This window comes from Polyodon spathula, chromosome 20 (genome assembly GCF_017654505.1).
Source record: "Polyodon spathula isolate WHYD16114869_AA chromosome 20, ASM1765450v1, whole genome shotgun sequence".
NCBI classification, from domain to species: Eukaryota; Metazoa; Chordata; class Actinopteri; order Acipenseriformes; family Polyodontidae; genus Polyodon; species Polyodon spathula.
In genome coordinates this window covers 17,489,355-17,511,679 of record NC_054553.1, presented here as the reverse complement: position 1 = coordinate 17,511,679, position 22,325 = coordinate 17,489,355, and the positions used below count along the sequence as shown (strand labels likewise).

Sequence of the window (22,325 nt, the reverse complement as noted above, 5' to 3'; positions counted from 1 at the left end):
TAGATTGAGAATGCCAAGACTAGCTATAACTTTAAGTTATAGTATTAGGTACAGTTTTGTGAATATATCGGTCTTACTGGGGCTCAGACATAAAACTATGATTTTAATAAAACTTGTATCTATTTTTATGACAGTTAATTAGCTCTGAATTACATTTCTGTCTAAGCGTTATTCTTGTTGAATATTGATTGATTTTCTCCTTAAAAGTTCGTGAAGGGGGCATGGTTAGGGTAAGGTAGGGTTTTCTTTATGCTTCGCTCACCAGGTGCTAGGATTTCTATTTTCAAATGTTGGCGTCTCTGCATGTATGATCATATTTATTTAAACAATTTAGTCTTCATGACTGTGAACTTTCTGCTAGCACCAGAAATCAGATCTATTCTACAGAGTAATTTGGTAATAAGTTTGATGCTAATAGTAGTCCCAGTCCTTCATTTGACTTTTTTTTTTTATTATTATTATTTTGAATTGGGTTTTTAAGCATACAGATTTTAAAAGCAGACCAAACAGATTGCAAAATGGATACATCTATACTGTTTGTTTAAATCTGGTTTGGTACACAGTTTTATACAAAGCTGCAATTTTCAACTATGGCATTTTTGCATAATTGCTACATTGTATTGCTGCATGTTGCAATTATACAAAAGCGTTGCAAGGAAGAAAAATCCTAGTTTCCTATCTATATTTGAATAAATGTTTTAGTTATGGGAGAATACATCTGAAGAATGTTTTGTTAAAGATGTGATTTGAAGTAGTTTGCAAACCTTTAACATTTCACTGCGCTGGGGAAATGTTGTAATACTTTGATCTCCTGTATTGAAAAGCTTGTCTTTTGAACTGTCTCTGTCACTTTTACTGCCCACTTATGTCGCACATTGATACAATGTTGAAATAAAACCTTAAACACAAAGGACATAGACATAATAAAAAAATCCCCAAACTCAATTGCTATTCACCATTATCTACACATCGACAAATACAGTGAAGCATAAAAATCATTTGGGCATTCGATAACCCTGTGTGAATGGAGAGTAAACCACAATGCAAAAGAGCTGGGCTCGTTTGCAGTCCTGGTTTTAGTGCTTTTAACATTATCTCATCTCACCGACACAGAGCAGGATCTGTAACGGCGGTGTATCACACAACACTGCCTGTTACACTGTAATAAAATAAGAAGTCAGAAAGTGGATAAAAAACTGTAACATATATAAGTTCTATTTAAATGTTTAAGCAAAGGGTAGAAGTTGAAATAATTAGAAACTTTAAATAACATTGATTAACAACTGAAACTTAAACTAAGTATAATGTTTAAAAGTAAACCAATAAATGTTGCTAAATGTGTTTTTTAAATAGAAACTAGTAGGTACTTTTTAACTTACTGAAATGGAATTAACACAAGAGTTTGTGAGATAGCATTTCCTGGAGGGAATGTTTAGTAGCAACGCAGTTCCCCCTTCAGCATAAAAGTGAGTAGCTTGCTGTCGGTGCTCATGCAGCAAGTGTCAAGCAGTCAAAATTCTAAAAGGTATTGACTGAATTCAAGCATTCAAAATTCTAAAAGGTATTGACAGTGTTGACCCAAGGGACTTTTTTCAGCCTGAAAAAAGAAACAAGGACCAGGGGTCACAAATGGAGTTTAGAAAAAGGGGCATTCAGAACAGAAAATAGGAGACACTTTTTTACACAGAGAATTGTGAGGGTCTGGAATCAACTCCCCAGTAATGTTGTTGAAGCTGACACCCTGGGATCCTTCAAGAAGCTGCTTGATGAGATTCTGGGATCAATAAGCTACTAACAACCAAACGAGCAAGATGGGCCGAATGGCCTCCTCTCGTTTGTAAACTTTCTTATGTTCTTATGTTGTACTGTATTGTTGGTGCTCACACAGCAAGCACCCAGTCCTGAGTTCATGTTGAATGTCTGTACTGTATTGGTGCTCACACAGCAAGCGCCCAGCCCTGAGTTCATGTTGAATGTCTGTACTGTATTGTTGGTGCTCACACAGCAAGCGCCCAGTCCTGAGTTCATGTTGAATGTCTGTACTGTATTGGTGCTCACACAGCAAGCGCCCAGTCCTGAGTTCATGTTGAATGTCTGTACTGTATTGTTGGTGCTCACACAGCAAGCGCCCAGTCCTGAGTTCATGTTGAATGTCTGTACTGTATTGTCAGTGCTCACACAGCAAGCGCCCAGTCCTGAGTTCATGTTGAATGTCTGTACTGTATTGGTGCTCACACAGCAAGCGCCCAGTCCTGAGTTCATGTTGAATGTCTGTACTGTATTGTTGGTGCTCACACAGCAAGCGCCCAGTCCTGAGTTCATGTTGAATGTCAGTACTGTATTGTTGGTCCCTGATTAAAATGATACCTGGAATGGTTTTCGATTGTTGAAACCCACATGAAGTCTCTCTTACACAACTTTGTTACTTCGATAATTGAGAAATTTGAGATAACCCATTTAAATTTTTCCTGCCTATGTTTCAATGTTAACTAAATTGAGTATTAATCAAATTAATTCATCTTGTTACACAACTGATTTATGAAAATGTTTGGATATACTGTGACTTGGTTGATTTACTGTCTTATTCACAGTCATCTTAAAATAACATATGTTTTGTTGAAAGATAATACTTTTTTGACTGATTCAGATTTTGCTGCTGATGTATTTATTTTCAAAAGGTTTTCTTTAGGTTGTGCAAAAGGGGGAGGGGGGGAGGGGGGGGTGTCTACTTCACAGTCTTGCACCAGAGCTCAGTAAATTGTAGCACTGGCGGGGGGTGGGGCTAAGACCACTGAACACTGAATATGTGAAAAAGTAATCATGTGTATTATATATATAAGCTTGTGTCAGTGTTTAACATACAGTTGTAGGCAAAAGGTTAGCGCTGCTGCCTCATAGTGCCAGGGTCCTAGGTTTGATTCTGGCCTAGGGGTCTGTCTGTGTGCAGTTTGCATGTTCTCCCCGTGTTTGCATGGGTTTTCTCTGGGTACTCTGGTTTCCTCCCACATTCCAAAGACATGCTGTTCAGTTCACTCTAAATTGCCCTGTGTGTGTGCGAGTGAGTGAGTGAGTGTGTATGTGTGGTTCCCTGCGATGGAGTGGCATCCCATCCAGGGTGTAGCCTCGCTTTGCGCCCTGTGTCTGCCGGGTTAGGCTCTGGCTCACCGTGACCCTGAAAAGGATTAAGAAGTTAATGATAACACTATGTAACACAATTTTTGTTCCTGGGTAGTAAGTGTTATTTCCTAATTGCTTATGCCTCAAAAGTATAGAAAATGGTTATTATTCCCCACAAACTTTGCTTTTGTGACCAGGACAGTGATATTTCAAAATGTCACTATTTCCAATGGGAAAACGGGCAAATGTGTGTCCGTTTACATAAAGTCAGAAAAAAACAACATATGAATCCAAATTAACTTGTATTTATACTAAAGTAATACAAAAATGACTACAAAAGATTTAGAAGTGAGTAGTTTTTCGAGATTTACGATTATACTATATTTACAGTATAATTGTATATCTCGAAAAACTACTCACTTCTAAATCTTTTGTAGTCATTTTTGTGAGTGAACCCTGAGTGAACAAATAACACAAAATTGATACTTATTTCATTTATTTATTAAAGAAAGTTATGCAACACCCAATGCCCCCGTGTGAATAAGTAATCGCCCCCTTAGACTCAATAACTGGTTACGCCACCTTTAGCAGCAATAACTGCAACCAAACGCTTCCTGTAGTTGATCAGTCTCTCACAGCACCGTGGAGGAATTTTGGCCCACTTCTGCATTCAGAACTGCTTCAACTCAGTGACATTTGTGGGTTTTTGAGCATAAACTGCTTGTTTCAGGTCCTGCCACAACATCTCACTGGGGTTTAGGTCTGGACTTTGACTAGGCCATTCCAGAACTTTAAATTTCTTGTTCTTCAGCCATTCTGATGTAGACTTGCTTGTGTGTTTCGGATCATTGTCTTGGTGCATGACCCAGCTGTGCTTCAGCTTCAGCTCACAGACAGATGGCCTGACATTTTCCTGTAGAATTCTCTGATACAGAGCAGAATTCACGGTTCCATCAATGAAGGCAAGCCGTCCAAGTCCGGATGAAGCAAAGCATCCCCAAATCATGAGACTACCACCACCATGCTTGACCGTTCGTATGAGGTTCTTACTGTGGAATGCATTGTTTGGTTTTCACCAGACATAATGGGGTCCATGTTGGCCAAAAAGTTCCACTTTTGACTCTTCTGTCCATAGAGCATTGTTTCAGAACTTGAGGATCATCCAGGTGCTTTTTGGCAAACTTGAGACAAGCATTAATGTCCTTCTTAGGGAGCAGTAGTTTCCGCCTTGCTACTCTGCCATGAATCCCATTTTTGCCCAGTGTCTTTCTGATGGTGGAGTCATGAATACTGACCTTAGCTGAGGCGAGAGAGGCCTGCAGATCCCTGGATGTTGTTCTAGGGTTCTTTGTGACTTCCTGGATGATTTTCGTCTTGCTCTTGGAGAGATTTTGGCAGGACGGCCACTCCTGAAAATATTCACTACTGTCCCAAACTTTCTCCATTTGGACAATGTGGCTCTGACTGTGGTTTGGTGGAGCCCCAGAGACTTAGAAATGGCTTTGTAACCATTTCCAGACTGATAAGAATCAATTTCTTTTTCTCCCGGAGGTCTTCAGGAATTCAGCATGATGTGCCTCTAGAACCTGTGTACTGACAACTTCACTGATGGTATGGGCCAAAGTTAGTCAGATTTATATTGGGTATGGTTGGCCCAAATCAGGCCTGATTGTTAACCAAAGTATTCAAACAGCTGACCCTAACTATCCCTTTAATTGGGTTGAGTTAACTAGGGGGCCAGTAACTTTTTGACACCTGAAGATTGCATGTTTGATTACCTTGCACACCAAACAAATGAAAGAAGCACCAAACTTCGGTGTCATTTTTTTTTTTCTCTCATACTCCCTCTATATACTACTATAACCCTGTGGCAAAGTGCCCGCCCCTGTGTGTATTTTGTGTTATATGTTGCGTGTTGTGTGTTTAAATGTTGGTGTATAGTCATTGGTACACGGGATATAAACGGGTCTGTGTAACACAAGTGTTTAAAATGTATATTTGTATTTAGGGACGAGGATTACGCAGCACTTCATGTGCAAGTAAAAAGTAATAATATATGAGCACGGGGAGTTGCACTTTATTAATTCACATGCAGTTGTACCGCGACTCCAATTGAATGATTGACTAGCAATGGAGTTGCAGTACAGCTGCATAAAAGCTGCATGTTTTCACTCACTCGGGGTTGTGTGTTCGGTAAGTGGAGAACGGGTGCGGAGACGGAGGTAATAATAATAAAATAATAACGTAAAGTAAAATATCAGCTCACTGTGTTGTTTAGTGTTAGTCTGTGTGGAAGGGAGGTGGGTAATGCACTGACACAGGAGACAGACAGGTGGATTTGGCAACACCACACAGGTGCCCAGTTTTATTTTGGATTTCTATTTTTCTTTTAGCCCGCAGATGGCGCTGTTGATCCGTGGTCTGATTACCAACGATGGTAAACAGAACCACGGGAATACCAAGCGATGGTACACACTACCGGCGCACTTGCAGGTGCTTCGAAACAATAATTCAAAACAGAAGGCACAAAGAAACAGGGAAAATAAAACAGTAACAAAACTACAAAGAAAAAGTGCTGCGCTTGACAGCTATATCCCAGTCGCCTCTACCCGTGCGACCCGGATCACCGTCCTACACTGCCGGCTACCTAGCCTGCTCTGTTACAATACTCCGGGGTCTGCCCAAGGGTTCCCCGCTCTCACTGTCTCGCTCAGAAACACTCAGTTTTGTTTTCTTCCGACTGGTTCTCGGTCCTCGATCAGCGCTTCCGCACTCTTGGCGCATTTAAAGGGCGGACCTGAGGAAACAACAGAGCATTATCTTATAGGGCCAACAATCTCCCAAGACTCGCCTCTCAGCCATTCAGTGAGGGGGAAAGTCCACACACCCACTTTCGCACCTCCCCGTGTCACTGCCATGACTCACAGGCAGTTGTTGGATGACTGCCACCCTCTTCCTGCAGCCCTGTGAACACGCCAGCAGAGTCAGCACAGATCTCTCCCTGCTACATATCCTTCCCCTCAGAATGACACCACCAGTTCATTCAAAAATCCTACACCCCCATGTCTTCCCTAGAGAAAAAGTGCGTTTTGAGGCAGCTTTTCTGCTCGGTGGACTACCCTGAAGGCATAGGGCTGCAAGGCCAAGTACCACTGTGTGATTCTGGCGTTGCTATCTTTCATCCAGTGAAGCCATGCTAAGGGGCATGATCTGTAACCAGGGTGAAGTGTCGCCCCAGGAGGTAGTACTGGAGTGACTCGACTGCCCATTTTACGGCGAGACACTCCTTCTCAATGGTGCTATAATTTTTCTCGCGGGGAAGGAGCTTCCTGCTGATGTACAGGACTGGATGCTCGCTTCCCCGAACCTCCTGCGACAACACTGCCCCGAGACCTGTCTCTGATGCATCCGTCTGCAGGGTGAACCTCTTGCCTAAATCCGGGCTGCATAGCACTGGCTTACTACACAGCCTCCGCTTCAAGGCGAGAAAGGCCCTCTGGTACGACTCCGTCCACTGAACCGTATTTGTGGCAGCCTTCTGGGTGAGGTCCGTCAAGGGAGCAGCGAGCGTAGCGAAGCTCGGGATGACCTTTCTATAATGGCCCACTAGCCCCAAGAAAGAGTGCACATGGGTTTTGGTTGTAGAAACCGGCCAGTCAGCCAAGGCTTTCACCTTAGCAACCAGCGGTCTGATCTGGCCGCCCCTACTCGATACCCCAAACACTCTGACTCACTCTTCCCAGTGGCACACTTCTTTGGGTTAGCAGCGAGCCCCGCCTCCCGCAAGGATTGCAGCACCGCCGCTACCTTACACAGATGACTCTGCCAATCCTCACTGTGGATAACCACATCATCTATGTAAGCAGCGGCGTACTGCTGATGGGGCCGCAAGATGCGATCCATCATCTGCTGGAAAGTGGCGGGTGCTCCGTGCAACTCAAAGGGCATGGTCCTAAATTGGTACAAACCGAGATTCCGGAGTCAGGGGTATCTGCCAGTACCCCTTCGTTAAATCCAGTGTCGTCATAAAATGAGCTGTGCCTAGACGCTCCAGCAACTCATCTACCCGGGGCATCGGATAAGCGTCAAATTTCGATTTCTCATTGATTCGTCTGAAATCAATGCAAAATCGAGTTGACCCATCTGGCTTATCGACTAAAACGATAGGACTGTTCCAGTCACTTTGGGACTCTTCTATTACCTCCAGTCTCAGCATTTTGTCAATTTCCGCTTTTATTACCTGTTTTTTACGCTCAGGTATACGGTATGGCCTCTGGCGAACTAGTGCCCCCGGCTCAATATCAATGTGATGATGGGCTACTTGAGTCTGCCCCGGGACGGAAGAGAACACGTCAGGAAACTCCGCCACCAGACCGTGAGCCTGACATTTCGGCGTTGGTGTCAGATTCTCAGCAATCTGTACCGATCCTTTTCTTGCCAACACAGAAAGATCAGGTCCCAGGTCTGTGACGTCATCTGCATGCGCCACTAACAATGCCTCTGGTTGCAACCAAGGCTTTAAGAGGTTGATATGATAAATATGTTTCTCTCTCCGTCGCTCTGGCTGGCAGATCTCATAGTTCACTTTCCCAATCTGGCGTGTAAACTCAAAGGGTCTTTGCCACTTAGCCAAGAGTTTCGACTCGGAACTGGGTAATAAGAGAAGTACTTTATCCCCCGGCTGAAATGTGTGCAACCGGGCTCCTCGGTTATATTGTGTCTCCTGTCTGTGCTATACCTGCTGCAAATTGTCATGCGCCCATTTCCCAACAGACTCAAGACGATTGCGCAGGTCCAACACATACCGGACGATATTGTTCAAATTGTCCTGCTGCTCCTCCCATATCTCTCTGACCAGATCAAGCACACCCCGGGGTCTCCGCCCATACAACAGCTTGAATGGTGAAAACCCCGTAGAAGCCTGGGGTACCTCTCTGATTGCAAAGAGAAGGGGAGGAATCAGCTGGTCCCAGTAACGCACATCACTACGAATAAACCTGCGCAACATGCTCTTAAGGGTCTTATTAAAGCGTTCCGCCAGACCATCGGTCTGAGGATGAAACACCGAGGTCCTAATGGTCTTAATTCCCAAAAGCTTACATGTTCCGCAGATTAGCCGGGACATAAAATTGGTGCCTTGATTGGTTAGTATGTCCTTGGGAATCCCCACCCGGGAAAAAACCTTTATAAGCTCGTTGGCAACAGACTTAGCGGACATAGATTGGAGGGGAATAGCCTCTGGATAACGCATAGCATAATCCAGAATGACAAGTAGGTGGGTGTATCCTGCCGCGCTCCTCTCTAATGGCCAACTATGTCCATCCCAATACGCTCAAACTGAGCTTCCACTAGGGGCAAAGGCACCAGTGGGGCTCGTGGAACGGCTCTAGGGCTGGCCTTTTGACATTCCCCACACCGCTCACAAACCGTTTGACATCACCATCCAGCCCCAGCCATAAGAACTGTGACACAAACCTTGCTTTAGTTTTATCCCTTCCCAAATGACCAGACAGGGGAATAGCGTGAGCCAGCTGCAACAAATCCTCCTTAAAGGGCTGAGAAATGAGCAACTGATGATGCACTTCACCGGTCTGGGGTAATTTATCAACACGGTACAGCAGGTCTCCATCAATTTCAAAGTGGGGGTACGTGGCGGCGCGTCTGGGCTCGACCACCCGACCATTAACCACCACTGCTTGGTCAAAGAGCCTGCCCAGCATGTCGTCACGCCCTTGCTCGAGTCGGAAGTCACGGGAGCGAGCTAAGAAATCAGCTCCCATGGCTTCCAACTCTGGTTCAGGTCGATCCTGAGCAGAGGCAGCCGAGCCAGACCCCTGCACTGGCTCCTCGACCTCCCCCCGGACTCTTTACCAACCGCCCCCACCTGAAACTTCTCCGACTCCCTCCATTGCCAGCCCTCATTCTTAGCGATCCGTCGCTCCCGTTTAGTTTTACGGGGTAAAACTTTATTTATGGCAAAACCACTCTGGATCGCGAAAGGGAAAAATCTCTTCAATTCCTCTTTCTTAGCCAATAAAGAGGACAGGGCTGTCAGGGCAGCCAACCTACCTTTAAACTGCTCACAGTCCCGTCCCAGAACTACTGGTACCGGCAATCGAGGACAATGGCCAATAGTCATATACACATTAATCTTAGGATAGGAGCGGACATCCCCATGAATACATTTAATGTGCACCCGTCCCCATATACGTTTATGCCTTGGTGAGATTAGGCTGTCCTGTACTAGAGACTGACCACACCCTGAATCCAGGAGACCCTGGGTTTTTGTACCATCCACTGTCACAGGAATAACAAAACCTGTGTGGTGAAGTGACTGAGGTAATTGAACGCGCCTGCCTACCTGGTCGGCAGGTCACAATCCATCACGGGGCAGTCCTGGGCGAGGTGGCCCACCTCCCTGCACGTCCAACACCTTGGTGGGCTGGTTTCTCTCCCCGAAGTTTTGGCAAAAGGGGGAAACACTGGAGACATAAAAGGGGCTCGCTGATAAGGCGTACGCGCGAGACCCCGGTCTGACACTGCAGCAGCCCGTGGGTATCCCCACCCTGCCCCAGTTCCCGGGCCGGGAGCTCCCGCCGACACCCCCCGACCAAATCCTGGACTACCCCTTCCCCCCAGTCCCTTCGCCCTTTCCGGGGCCAGTTGAGGGGACGATCCAGTAGCCGCACTCCTCCCCGGCAGTTTCACAGGCGTTGGCTCTGCTGCCTGGTACTGCTCGGCTAGTTCGACCGCCCGATCTAGAGTATCTGGTGCCTGTCGCTGAACCCATAGCCGAGGTCCCGGGGCCAGACACTCCAGAAACTGCTCCACCAACCTGGCTTTGGTGACCGCGTCCGGGTTCAGCCAGCCCATGGCATAATCCTTTAGCCGGTGGGCAATAGCTCGGGGTTGCTCCCCCACACAAACTGCTCCTCCCGGAATTTCTTCAGGTAGCCCTCCGGTGTGGCCCTCACACGATTTAGAATGGCTCCCTTCAGCAGGGGGTAATCCAGCATGTGCTCCGGGGACAGCGTCCTCGCAGCTGCTTGAGCCTCCCCGGTGAGTTGTGGCAACAAACAGCTAGCCCACTGGGCTTGGGGCCACCCGGCCGAGATCGCCATGGCCTCGAACACCTCCAAGTAGGCGTCAGGTCGATCCTCGGCCGTCATTTTGGTGGGTCTCTGTAAGGAGTGGTCTGGAGCTGCGGGTCTAGCTGCCCCCTGCACTGCCGCGGTGAGTGTCTGTCGCAGGAGGTCCATCATCGTGGCATCCATTGCCAGTCTCCTCCTTCTGTAGATGCACTGCTTGGGTCAATGCCAGTGAATCCCACTTCCTAACACCACGTGTGAAAGGGTGGTGGGTAATGCACTGACACAGGAGACAGACAGGTGGATTTGGCAACACCGCACAGGTGCCCAGTTTTATTTTGGATTTCTATTTTTCTTTTAGCCCGCAGGTGGCGCTGTTGATCCGTGGTCTGATTACACCGTGTAACAAATTTTTTTTTTTTTGGTTCCTGGGTAGTAAGTGTTATTTCCTGATTGCTTATACCTCAGAAGTATAGAAAATAGCTATTATTCCCCACAAACTTTGCTTTTTTGACCAGGACAGTGATATTTTGAAATTTTACATATTTTCCAGAACATTCCAGATAGATTCAGTGCTGAGTAAACTTAGAGTAACTTCTAGAACTTTCCAGTAATATAAATAGTAGCATAAATACAAGGGCCTTAAGCCCACCAGTTCAGTTTAGTTCCAGCTGCCTAAGTGGATACATATCTGCATTTTTCTGAGATGGCATCAAGAGGCTGCAAGCATTCGGCAGACACATTTTGCTATGTCTGTGGCCAATTTATCAAGACGAGCGAAAAAGTACTCCGTGGAAGCATCTGCTAAGATGTGTGAGGCCTACAAGGCATATTTCGGCATGCCTGTCGGGGATCAAGACAAACCCTGGGCACCTCATTTCACCTGCGAGCACTGCAAAAAAACTCTGGAAGGTAAGATGGACAATTGTTGCTCAGAATTTTATGTTATAACATTTGTTAAAAAATTTTAAATTGTAAAAGTTTTTAATTTTAAAATGTTTTACAATTTTCAATGTTATTGAAAAAATATATATGAAAAATGTTGTGAGAATCTCTTACACATTAGTCATGGGTGAAATAAATGTATTTTTGTAGGATGGTAGAGAGGGGAAAAGAGAGCCATGAAGTTCGCTATCCCAAGAATTGGGCGGGAACCCACTGACCACTCAAGCAACTGCTACTTCTGCATGGTGGACCCTTCCAAACGTCAGACTGGCAAGAATGCACCTGTTATCAGGTATCCGGACCTTCCTTCATCCATCGCCCCGGTGCCACACTGCCATGAGCTCCCCATACCCACTCCTCCGGAGAGAGAGCAGCCGTCTTTAGAAGAGAGCAGCAAGTCAGAGAGCGAGGAAGACGTTGTAGATCCAGATGACAATTTCAGAGGTGGAGCTGAGGAGAGAAACCCATACTACCCCAACCAAAAAGACCTCAATGACTTGATTAGAGATCTTGGTCTCACCAAGTCCAATGCCGAGCTTTTGACGTCTAGGCTCAAGCAGTGGAACTTGTTGGATGAAAGTGTGCAAGTCGCAGATCAGAGGAAGCGTCACCAACCTTTTTCCAGCTTCTTCACCCGTCAAGATGGGCTCTGCTTCTGCCACAATGTGACCAGTCTGTTCGAGGCAATCGGAATCGCCTGTAACCAGAATGAGTGGCGCCTCTTCATTGACAGCTCATCTAGGAGCCTCAAAGCCATGCTGCTCCATAATGGTAACAAGTACCCGTCTCTTCCCCTGGCTCACTCGGTGCACCTCAAAGAGGATTACAACAGCATCAAGACCTTGCTGGACGCCTTGAAGTATGATGAGTATGGCTGGGAGGTCATAGGAGACTTCAAAATGGTGGCATTCCTGATGGGTCTGCAAGGCGGTTTTACCAAGTTTCCCTGCTATCTTTGCCTTTGGGACAGCAGGGACACCAAGGCGCACTACCACAGGCGGGACTGGCCACAGCGGACCGAGTTCTCTGTGGTGAGGAACAACGTCAAGTGGGAGTCACTGGTGGACCCCCGGAAGGTGCTGATGCCACCACTGCACATCAAATTGGGCCTTATGAAACAATTTGTCAGAGCTCTAGATAAGGAGTCGGCAGCCTTCAAGTACCTTCAAGACTTCTTCCCTAAGCTGTCTGAGGCAAGGGTCAAAGCCGGTGTCTTCGTCAAACCACAGATAAAGAAGATCCTGGAGTGTAATGAATTCCCCAAGAAGCTCACTAGTAAGGAGAAAGCGGCTTGGAACAGGTTTGTCGCAGTGGTTTGGGGCTTCCTGGGCAATCACAAGGCCGAAAACTATGTGGAGCTGGTTGAGACTCTGGTGAAGAACTACGGCACAATGGGCTGTAGGATGTCCCTCAAAGTCCATATCCTTGATGCTCATCTTGATAAATTCAAGGACAACATGGGAGCGTACTCGGAGGAGCAAGGTGAGTGCTTCCACCAGGATATACTGGACTTTGAACGCCACTACCAAGGACAGTATAACGAGAACATGATGGGAGACTACATTTGGGGGCTGATTCGTGAAAGTGATTTACAGTATAATCGTAAATCTCGAAAAACTACTCACTTCTAAATCTTTTGTAGTCATTTTTGTATTACTTTAGTATAAATACATGTTAATTTGTCATATGTCATACGTTGTTTTTTTCTGACACATTCGCCCGTTTTCTCATTGGAAATAGGTCAATTTCAAAATATCACTGTCCTGGTCACAAAAGCAAAGTTTGTGGGGAATAAAAGCCATTTTCTATACTTTTGAGGCATAAGCAATTAGGAAATAACACTTAGGAACAAAAATTGTGTTACGTAGTGTTACCAACGATGGTAAACAGAATCACGGGAATACCAAGCGATGGTACACAATACCGGCGCACTTGCAGGTGCTTCGAAACAATAATTCAAAACAGAAGGCACAAAGAAACAGGGAAAATAAAACAGTAACAAAACTACAAAGAAAAGATGCTGCGCTTGACAGCTATATCCAAGTCGCCGCTACCCGTGCGATCCGGATCGCCGTCCTACACTGCCGGCTACCTAGCCTGTTCCGTTACAATACTCCGGGGTCTGCCCAAGGGTTCCCCGCTCTCACTGTCTCGCTCAGAAACACTCAGTTTTGTTTTCTCCTGACTGGTTCTTGGTCCTCGACCAGCGCTTCTGCACTCTCGGCGCGTTTAAAGGGCAGACCTGAGGAAACAGCAGAGCATTATCTTATAGGGCCAACAATCTCCCAAGACTCTCCTCTCAGCCATTCAGTGAGGGGGAAAGTCCACACACCCACTTTCCCACCTCCCCTTGTCACTGCCATGACTCACAGGCGGTTGTTGGACGACTGCAGCCCTGTGAACACGCCAGCAGAGTCAGCACAGATCTCCCCCTGCTACAGTCTGTTTTGTTTGTCTGTTTATTTTGGCTACCAGTGCCATGTCCTGTGTTTTTGTTTGTTACAGCTTTTTTATTTACTATTCTATTAAATCATTAAATGCTAAGTGCAAGCAAGCGCTCAGCTTCCCCAAAACTCCACCTCTCTGTTTATTTCCTGGTTCCTGTTTCTGGTCTGATATCCCCCACTCCGGCCTTCTTTGTGACAAACCCACAAAAAGACCTGACCAAATTCAATGTGAAAATGTGCAAAAATGCAGAAAATCAGACTGGGGAAATACTTTTTCATGGCACTGTAGTTGAGGCACCTTTAGCAATAATAACCATGTTTAAACGATTAGCTTATTTGTCAATGAGCTTTTGGCATGATTCTTTAATGATGTTTGGCCTTTCTTCAATGCAAATTTGTTCAGGTTCATTCAAATTCCGAGGACTTCTCTTGTTCACAGCCTTCTTCAACTCATACCAAAGATTTTCAATCAGATTTTGATCAGATCTTTGACTAGGCCATTCCAGAACCTTCAACCATTCTGAAGTAGATTTTGATATGTGCTTTGGACCATTGTCGTTTTGGAACGACAAGTTATTATTATTTTATTTTTATTTATTTATTAGCAGACGTCCTTACCCAGGGGACTTACAGTTCTATACAAAAAATACATACCAAGAATTACAGTACAATTAAGAGCAAGATACAAAATATAATGACTTCAGTCCTAATAAAAGCAAATACAAAACACAGTACGATTTGATATTGGGGCAGTTCAAGAGCAGAGAAGTGTTGATAGTTACATCAGGGTTCATCATAAGTGAAATACAAGATTCAGGATTAAATACTGGATAAGTGCAAGTTGAAGTGCATTAAAGGCAGAGTGCTATATTGCCCAGAAGGGAAGAGTCGAGTTTTACAGGTGTTGTCTGAAGAGGTGTGACTTGAGGAGGTGCTGGAAAGTGGTCAGGGACTGGGCAGTCTTAACATCTGTAGGAAGGTTATTCTAACACTGCTGGGCGAGGGAGGAGAAGGAGCGGGCTCTGGAGGCAGGGAAGCGTAGCTGCGGTACAGCCAGTCTTCTACTTCAGGCAGAGAGGTCGGTAGTGTAAGGTTGTTTGTTATCACAAATGGTGAATGCACCGACTAAATACAATTCATGTCTAGATTTGGTATTAACAAACAATGAAGCTAGGATACACAACTTACAGGTCATAGAACCACTAGTATAGCCTAGAAGGAAGTAGAGCCAGAGGCAACTTAATAGAGCCGTTTAAAATTGTCAAGGAGTTTAACAAAGTAACTGTCCCTCATTGTACTTGTGTGTGTGTGTGTAATGCATGTGGTAATTGAGACCCTGTGTTACTGTTGCAATACCCTCTCCTCCAGGGCTGTGGTACATTATTCTGAAAAAAAAAACAGCATAGAGTTGCTTGTATATAACGATTTGATAGTGAATTTTAATTTAACAACTTTTAAGTAATAGTCATTAGTTTTGCATTCTAATAGAAAAAAGACAGTTAGCTATCCAGTTAGCTATTCGCTGCAGTGCCCCTATAGGTGGCACAGCAATATGAATGGTACTGAAATGTAGGTGACATTTCACATACCAAGTTTGGTGTTCCTAGGTGGCCGGGAACTAGGTCAAAACAGCCAGTTAGCTACTCAGTTAGTTAATCACTGCAGTGTCGCTAAGGTGTCACAGCAATAAATGGCAATCTGAAAACACTTATAGCAAGATGATCAGGAAGTAGGCAGTGTAAATACCCTGGGTGGAACTACGCTGCAGTGATGATGTGGGCTGGTGCAAACCCGAAAAGCCTCCCCTAGATCAAGGATAGTATATTATAGATGTTTTTATTTTTTATTTTTATTATTATCCTAGATGTTTTCTTTACTTTTTTTGTGATTGGGCACTGCAGATAGTGAGTAGTTTACTGGTGTCCTCTAACATACCCTGGGCATAACTACGCTCCAGTGATGATGTGGATTGGTGCAAACCCGAAAAGCCTCCCCTAGATCAAGGATAGTATATATGTTGTGTTTTGTTTTTTTATTATTATCCTAGATGTGTCTGTACTTTTTTTGTGATTGGGCACTGCAGATAGTGAGTAGTTTACTGGTGTCCTCAAATCCTGTGCAATTAGCCAATAGGAAAGCTTGTGATTTCTGCAAGCAGACAGGGAGCCTTCCCATTGGCTGTCTGGTCTGGAAACAGTGATATGAGCTTCCAGTGACTAATAAGGGGGTTGCACAGTCTGTAGCCTCAGTGTCAGGCAAGTTACCAGATGAGATAGACTGAAGTTGGTATGAGGAGAGCCGTTTATCATTTCCACAATGCATATTTATTTTTGTGCACTTGAGCAAAATCAAGTGTTCCTAATATTTGCACCATAGATTTATTTTTTGCCGTGGTCTTTATAGATATCATTGTTATGTGCTAGATGTTTTTCAAGAGTTTTGGAGAGAGAAGGAAGATTGGATCTGAGATGGAAGTTAGAAAAAACAGCCGAGTTAAGGGAGAGTTTTTTGAGCACTAGCGTTACTTGGGCAGTCTTGAGGGCAACAGGAACCAGGCTTGAAACAAAGGACAGGTTGAGTGTGTGCATAATGGAAGGAGCAAGGTCAGAAGCATAGAGACAGATGAGATTTGTTGGTCAGGGGTCCAAGGGGCATGCGGCAGTAATTGATTTCAACAATAGACATCAGTAGCTGGGAATTGGTGCCAGTGGTCTCCTGTATTATTGCGGTGGGTTACTGACTGCACCATGCTTGAGCGGCTGCTTATAGAGTTGAAGTAAAATCTCTTAAACCTAATTCATTGAAGACTAATCACGTAGTTCTAGAAAGTCCCGGATGGATTCTCATCTACTGAGAAATTAGTTGAACTCATGGACTACTGTAAATGTAAACTGTAAAAATGTAACTACGTAATAGATTATAGCGACCCCTCACTTCTAAATATAGCACTGCATCCCTACGTGTACACAGTAAACGCTTGTCTCACTGGCAATAATGTTTTATTGTTTTCAACCACATATAGGTCTAAATTAAATCACAGCAAATAATTCCTGAAAAGTTTACCACAGGTTACATTTGAATGCTAATTTTGCAGTTTTCCCATGATTTTGTATTTATCATAGTTTACCATGGTTTGACTTTTTTTTTTATATGCTCTGTACCATACCTCTCTAGGCTTCACAATACATTGCTTGCCTATGCTTATCATTTTAGTGTGCTATACTACTATGGTATACTTTTTAGGGATGATTTTTTTTATATATATAATATATATATATATTTAAATAGACGTTTTTAAATTAAATATTTATTGTAACACATTGCAATAAATAAGTCATTTTAAATATAAAACCGCAGTTTAAAGGAAAATGGAATTGGAAAAAAGCATAGTTTAACAGTGTTATCAATCTATGAAGGATAAAAAAAAAAAAGTGAAATAACGTACTTGCCTAGCTAGATGAGATGACACATTTTATACAGAAATACTGCCTGCACCTTTGTTTTTGACTCTAAAAAATAACTAATAGTGAGACAATGTCTGCTTATCTGTAATAGTGAGACGATGTCTGCTTATTTCTGCTCTACCAATTTCCTGTGAAACCGTCTTATCCCTGAATGGTTTGTAAACATGAAATAAAATGGTATTGGGGGTCAGTTTTGTTTCATGTTTACAGACCATTATGTCAAGGCTACCATTCCCCTTTTGCTTTGTCTATTTCACTAATAGTCTGGTTGGGTGCAGTTAAGAGTTCAACTCAACATCTATGTCTGCAGGTCCCAGAAATCTCAGAACCAGAAGAAACATCGTCAGGCTGTGCTAGGGGAGGGGGATGGTATAAATAAACGAAAGAAGAGGAGAGAGGGAGAGCTGCTGCCAGACGTGTCCCGGGTGGACTTGGAAGAGGTGAGCCAGCCAATGATTCAAATAACACCAATATGGTTAATCTTTAAAATTTGCCATTAGTCAAAGGGCACATTGAGTATCATCGCAAGAAACATCATTCTTGAGAGCACAAACTGGAAGGCAGCATTTCAGGTACACATTTGAAACCACAAAATGCATTTAAGGTAGACACAAGTAATTAGAAGATCAGCAATGGCAAGGTGATATCTGACAGTTTGGACTTAAAGCCTGGGCTAGATGCCTTTTCTTTGTATTCTCTCTTGTGATCAGTGACCATGTCAGATTCCCCTTTTCTCCACTGTGCAACAGGAGTCTCTTCGAAACTGATCCACTGTACTATCTGATTGTGCTCTTTGTACCTTCTTAACTGATCCACTGTACTATCTGTGCCCTTTGTACCTTCAAAATTGATCCACTGTACTATATGTGCCCTTTGTTACTTCAAAACTGATCAACTGTACTATCTGAGTGCCCCTTGTACCTTCGAAACTAATCCACTGATTGTGCTCTTTGTCCTCAGGCTCTAGTGGACCTGCAGCTGCACACAGAGGTTCAGGTTCGCTTCCTGGAGACCTGGAAGGAGTTTTCTGATTACATTGCTATGGTAACCAAAGCTGTGGCTGAAGCACCATTCAAGTAAGTCTCTTACCTTGAGCAAGTCTTGTTTCCACTGCCCAAACAACAGGCAGGTATAGCACCAGAGAAGTCTCGATACGTTTCTTGAAATGGGGGTGGGGGAGTGAAGATACAAAAATGATATCATGAATAAAATATACAGTGGCTCTCAAAAATATTCACCCCCCTTTGGACTTTTCCACATTTTATTGTGTTACAACATGGAATCAAAATGGATTTAATTAGAAGTTTTTGCCACTGATCAACACAAAAAAGTCCATAATGTCAAAGTGAAAAATAAAATCCACAAATTGTTCTAAATTAATTACAAATGCAAAACGGAAAATAATTGATTGCATAAGTATTCACCCCCTTGAATCAATATTTGGTGGAGGCACCTTTGGCAGCAATTACAGCCATGAGTCTATTTGGATAAGTCTCTTCCAGCTTTGCACATCTGGACACTACAAATTTTGCCAATTCTTCTTTGCAAAATTGTTCGAGCTCCGTCAAGTTGGATGGGGACCTTTCGTGAACAGCAATTTTCAACTCTTTCCATATATTCTCAGTTGGATTGAGGTCTGGGCTTTGACTGGGCCACTCCAGGACATTTACCTTTTTGTTTTTAAGCCACTCCAGTGTGGCTTTGGCTGTATGTTTAGGGTCATTGTCCTGCTGTCTTCTCCCAAGTCCCAGGTCTCTTGCAGATTTCAGCAGGTTTTCCTCCAGGATTTCTCTGTACTTTGCTGTATCCATTTTGCCCTCTATCTTCACAAACTTTCCAGGCCCTGACACAGAGAAGCATCCCCATAGCATGGTGTTGCCACCACCATGCTTCATGGTAGGGATGGTGTTCTCAGGATGATGTGCGCCAAACATAGTGCTTAGCGATGAGGCCAAAAAGCTCTATTTTGGTCTCATCAGTCTATAGAATATTCTTCCACTTGGCTTCAGAGTCATGCCTTCTGGCAAACTCTAGCCAAGATTTGATGTGAGTTTTTTTTCAACAATGGCTATTGTTGCCGTATGCAGTGTCTCCCAGCTCAGCCGTGGAAGACTGTAACTCCTTTAGAGTTGCCATAGGCCTCTTGGTGGCTTCCCTGACTAGTGCCCTTCTCGCCAGGATACTCAGTTTTCGAGGATGGCCTGTTGTAGATTCACAGTTGTGCCATATTCTCTCCATTTCTTAATAATGGACTTTACTGTGCTCCGGGGGATATTCAGTGCCTTGGAAATGTTCTTATATCCTACCCCTGATCAGTGCTTTTGAAGAACCTTATTCGGATTTGCTTTGAATGTTCCTTCGTCTTCATGATGTAGTTTTTGTTAGGAAATGTACTAAGCAACTGTGGGACCTCCCAGAGACAGGTGTATTTAACCTGAAATCATGTGAATCACCTGAATTGCACACAGGTGGACTCCATTCAACGTGACTTCTAAAGACAATTGATTGCACCAGAGCTTATTTAGGTGTGTCATAGCAAAGGGGGTGAATATTATTTTCTGTTTTATATTTGTAATTAATTTAGAACAATTTGTACTTTTTTTTTTTCACTTTGACATTATGGACTTTTTTATGTGTTGATCAGTGGCAAAAACTCCTAATTAAATCTATTTTGATTCCATATTGTAACAAAATCAAATGTGGAAAAGTCCAAGGGGGGGGGTGAATTGCTTTTGAGAGCCACTGTATTTTGACAAACTGTAAACAAAAGACATAGAACAGGTTCTTGTGGAGTAGACATGATGGGTTGTTTACTGTTGGTTTTATAATTTAACACCTTATGTAATGCCAGGCACGGGTTAAATTATTACTATGCTACTATACTTTGTATATTGTGACAGATTCTCTTTGAATAGACAGGAAAGTTAACTGAGAAACTAAAGGGAAGGGGGAGCAGTCACTTCTTGAATATATCGTTGACTTTTTCATTTTAAAAATGGGTTTTTGATCAGAGGTATTTTTTTCTATTTAACCGCGCAAAATCTTTGCACTTTTGTGACGGGGTGCCTCACCCCTTGTGTTATTATTTATGTATGTGTATTCATTTGTTATTATGTGTTTATATGCGGGTGGTCGAGCACCATCCGTCTTTTATTATTTGGTGTTTGAGACTGACGAAAAAGCCTGTCTTATAATGTGTAGTCAGTGGGGATGGGGTTAAAACCCCTTCCCTAGTACTCTCTTGGGAATATGGCTGGAGCCTTAAGGTAATTATTGTATCAAATTAGGTAATTAAGGCTACAGCCACAAACTATAAAAAGACGCACTCCAGGTTGATTAGGCGGATGGTGTCAGAGGAGAGACGCAAGTCTGAAAGAGGATTAAACTAAAGTAAACAATTGCTATACATGCTGATTAAAACCCAGGAAGATACTTGTTTGTTTCATTCATGGCTGTTTTGTTATTGTTTGTTTGGCCCTTGTTCCCTTTTGTTTTAGTTGTTATTTTGTTTATTATCTAATAAATGTACTGAGCACTGTTGAGTTTCAGTTTTACCCCGCAATACCTTGTTTTGACTACTGCTTCCTGAACCTGACGTCACCACCCACACACCACACAAAGCCATCTGTGACAACTTTTCACACATCCCTAATGGAAATCTGGGGGTATATGCTGGCTGTCTATGTCCCACCAACCATCCGTCTGTACAATATGTCACACTTATATTTGTATGTATATCCTGGAATCTCTTATGATAAAACTTGGTTAGGACACTGAGGGTGGCTGGGTTTAACTTGCTCTCTTCTTTAGTAAACTTAGTCATCTGTGGTGAAAGCAGTCTAAGCTAACTGTTGTTTACTCTGAGAGTACCTACTCTTCAGTTATTCTACTTCTGTGCAAGCCACTCATTGTCTTATGCAGGCATGAGCGTAACCAAGCGGGTTTCTCCTTCTACCTGGAGAGTGAGTGGTCGGGAGGGTGCAAGGTGGACCGCAGTGGAAAGGGACTCATTCAGGTGTGGAAGAGGCAGATCCAACAGTTTAACCGCGTCAGCCCTGAAATTGCCAGTGCCATCCTGGCTGCATACCCCTCGCCACAGCTGCTTGTCCGGGTGAGTGCCACACAAAAGCTTCACAGTCTCAAAAGGATGATGGTGACATATATCGGTATACAGCAGTCACAATGGCCCTCAGTAGTTTTAGTTTAAACTGCTTAATTTGGGTGATTGCTTCACCTGGCATATTTTACCTTTAGATGCTATGATCTATCCAACTGTTCACACTGCAGAGTTATACAGCAGGATATCTGTCAGCACTTGCTGAATAAAATGTAAGTTGATTGGAAGAGTTCAATACTGTAACTGTGTATTTTTTTCATCCTCAGGCATATCGTAAATGCAGCAGTGATCAGGAGAGGCACACCCTTCTTGCAGATATTCTAGTTCGCCGAGGTGAGGGGGTGACTTCAACATCTCGCCGTGTCGGACCAGAGCTCTCCAAGCGCATCTATTTACTGGTGACATCTCTTGACCCTGAGCTGTCATTGGAGGCCACAGGCTAGATAACGAAGCCATAAATATAGAAGCTGACACTTTCAAGATGGAGATATTTCATGATATGTTGAAAAATACTAATTCAAAATGATTTCTTTAAATTGTGTAATGTTTAATGATAATAAAAAAGTCTGGTATTGCCTGATACTTTACTTGCCTTTCAGTTCTAATCGTTTGAACTGTTTAACCTTTTCAAGATCTTTGACATGAGTTCTTATTTTACTGTCTCTCTCTCTAATGTGCCAAAAACAAGAGGTCTGTCATACAATATTGTTACATGTAAAAGTTGTATCGAGTTTCTTTGCTTATTTGTGTAATCTATTATTGCACATATTGATTGTAAATATAACCATTAATCTGATTGTGGCAGGGAATGGCGTTGCGGTGACTCAGACCAGAAGAAAGCACAACAAAAACAAAGGTACGGTGCAGTGGCACATGCACCGTTATATTTAAAAACAAAAAATAAATAAAACATTTAAACAAAATAAACACTGCTCACAGAGCAAAATAAAACAATTAAACAAAAATAAATCACAAACACAATTCCAGATCAGGCTGGGCAATCGCCTTCACTGATCCAAGATCGTTTTAGATTTATTTTCTTCTCTCTCGCTCTCGCCTACGTACAGCCACCCCCAAAGTGCAGAGAGCTGCAGGTATTTATGCTGGTGACCATCTCCCAATCAGCAACAAATTAATCACTTAATTC

General features: G+C 43.5%; 1 protein-coding gene across 7 annotated transcripts in view; it reads left to right on the top strand.

Annotated features, from left to right (window-relative positions):
* eme1 (essential meiotic structure-specific endonuclease 1) overlaps positions 1 to 21,771 on the top strand; it is a 34,413-nt gene extending 12,642 nt beyond the window's left edge. For 4 of the 7 annotated variants that reach the window (XM_041220669.1, XM_041220670.1, XM_041220668.1 and 1 more), the window contains 4 exons: positions 17,372 to 17,501; positions 18,022 to 18,137; positions 20,983 to 21,172; positions 21,445 to 21,771. In XM_041220669.1, the coding sequence (XP_041076603.1) occupies positions 17,372 to 17,501; positions 18,022 to 18,137; positions 20,983 to 21,172; positions 21,445 to 21,621 (613 nt within the window). In that variant the 3' untranslated portion in view covers positions 21,622 to 21,771. The remainder of the gene's footprint in view (positions 1 to 17,371; positions 17,502 to 18,021; positions 18,138 to 20,982; positions 21,173 to 21,444) is intronic. The other 3 variants (XM_041220672.1, XM_041220674.1, XM_041220673.1) reach the window with 1 other exon arrangement.
* The last annotated feature ends 554 nt before the right edge of the window (positions 21,772 to 22,325 follow it).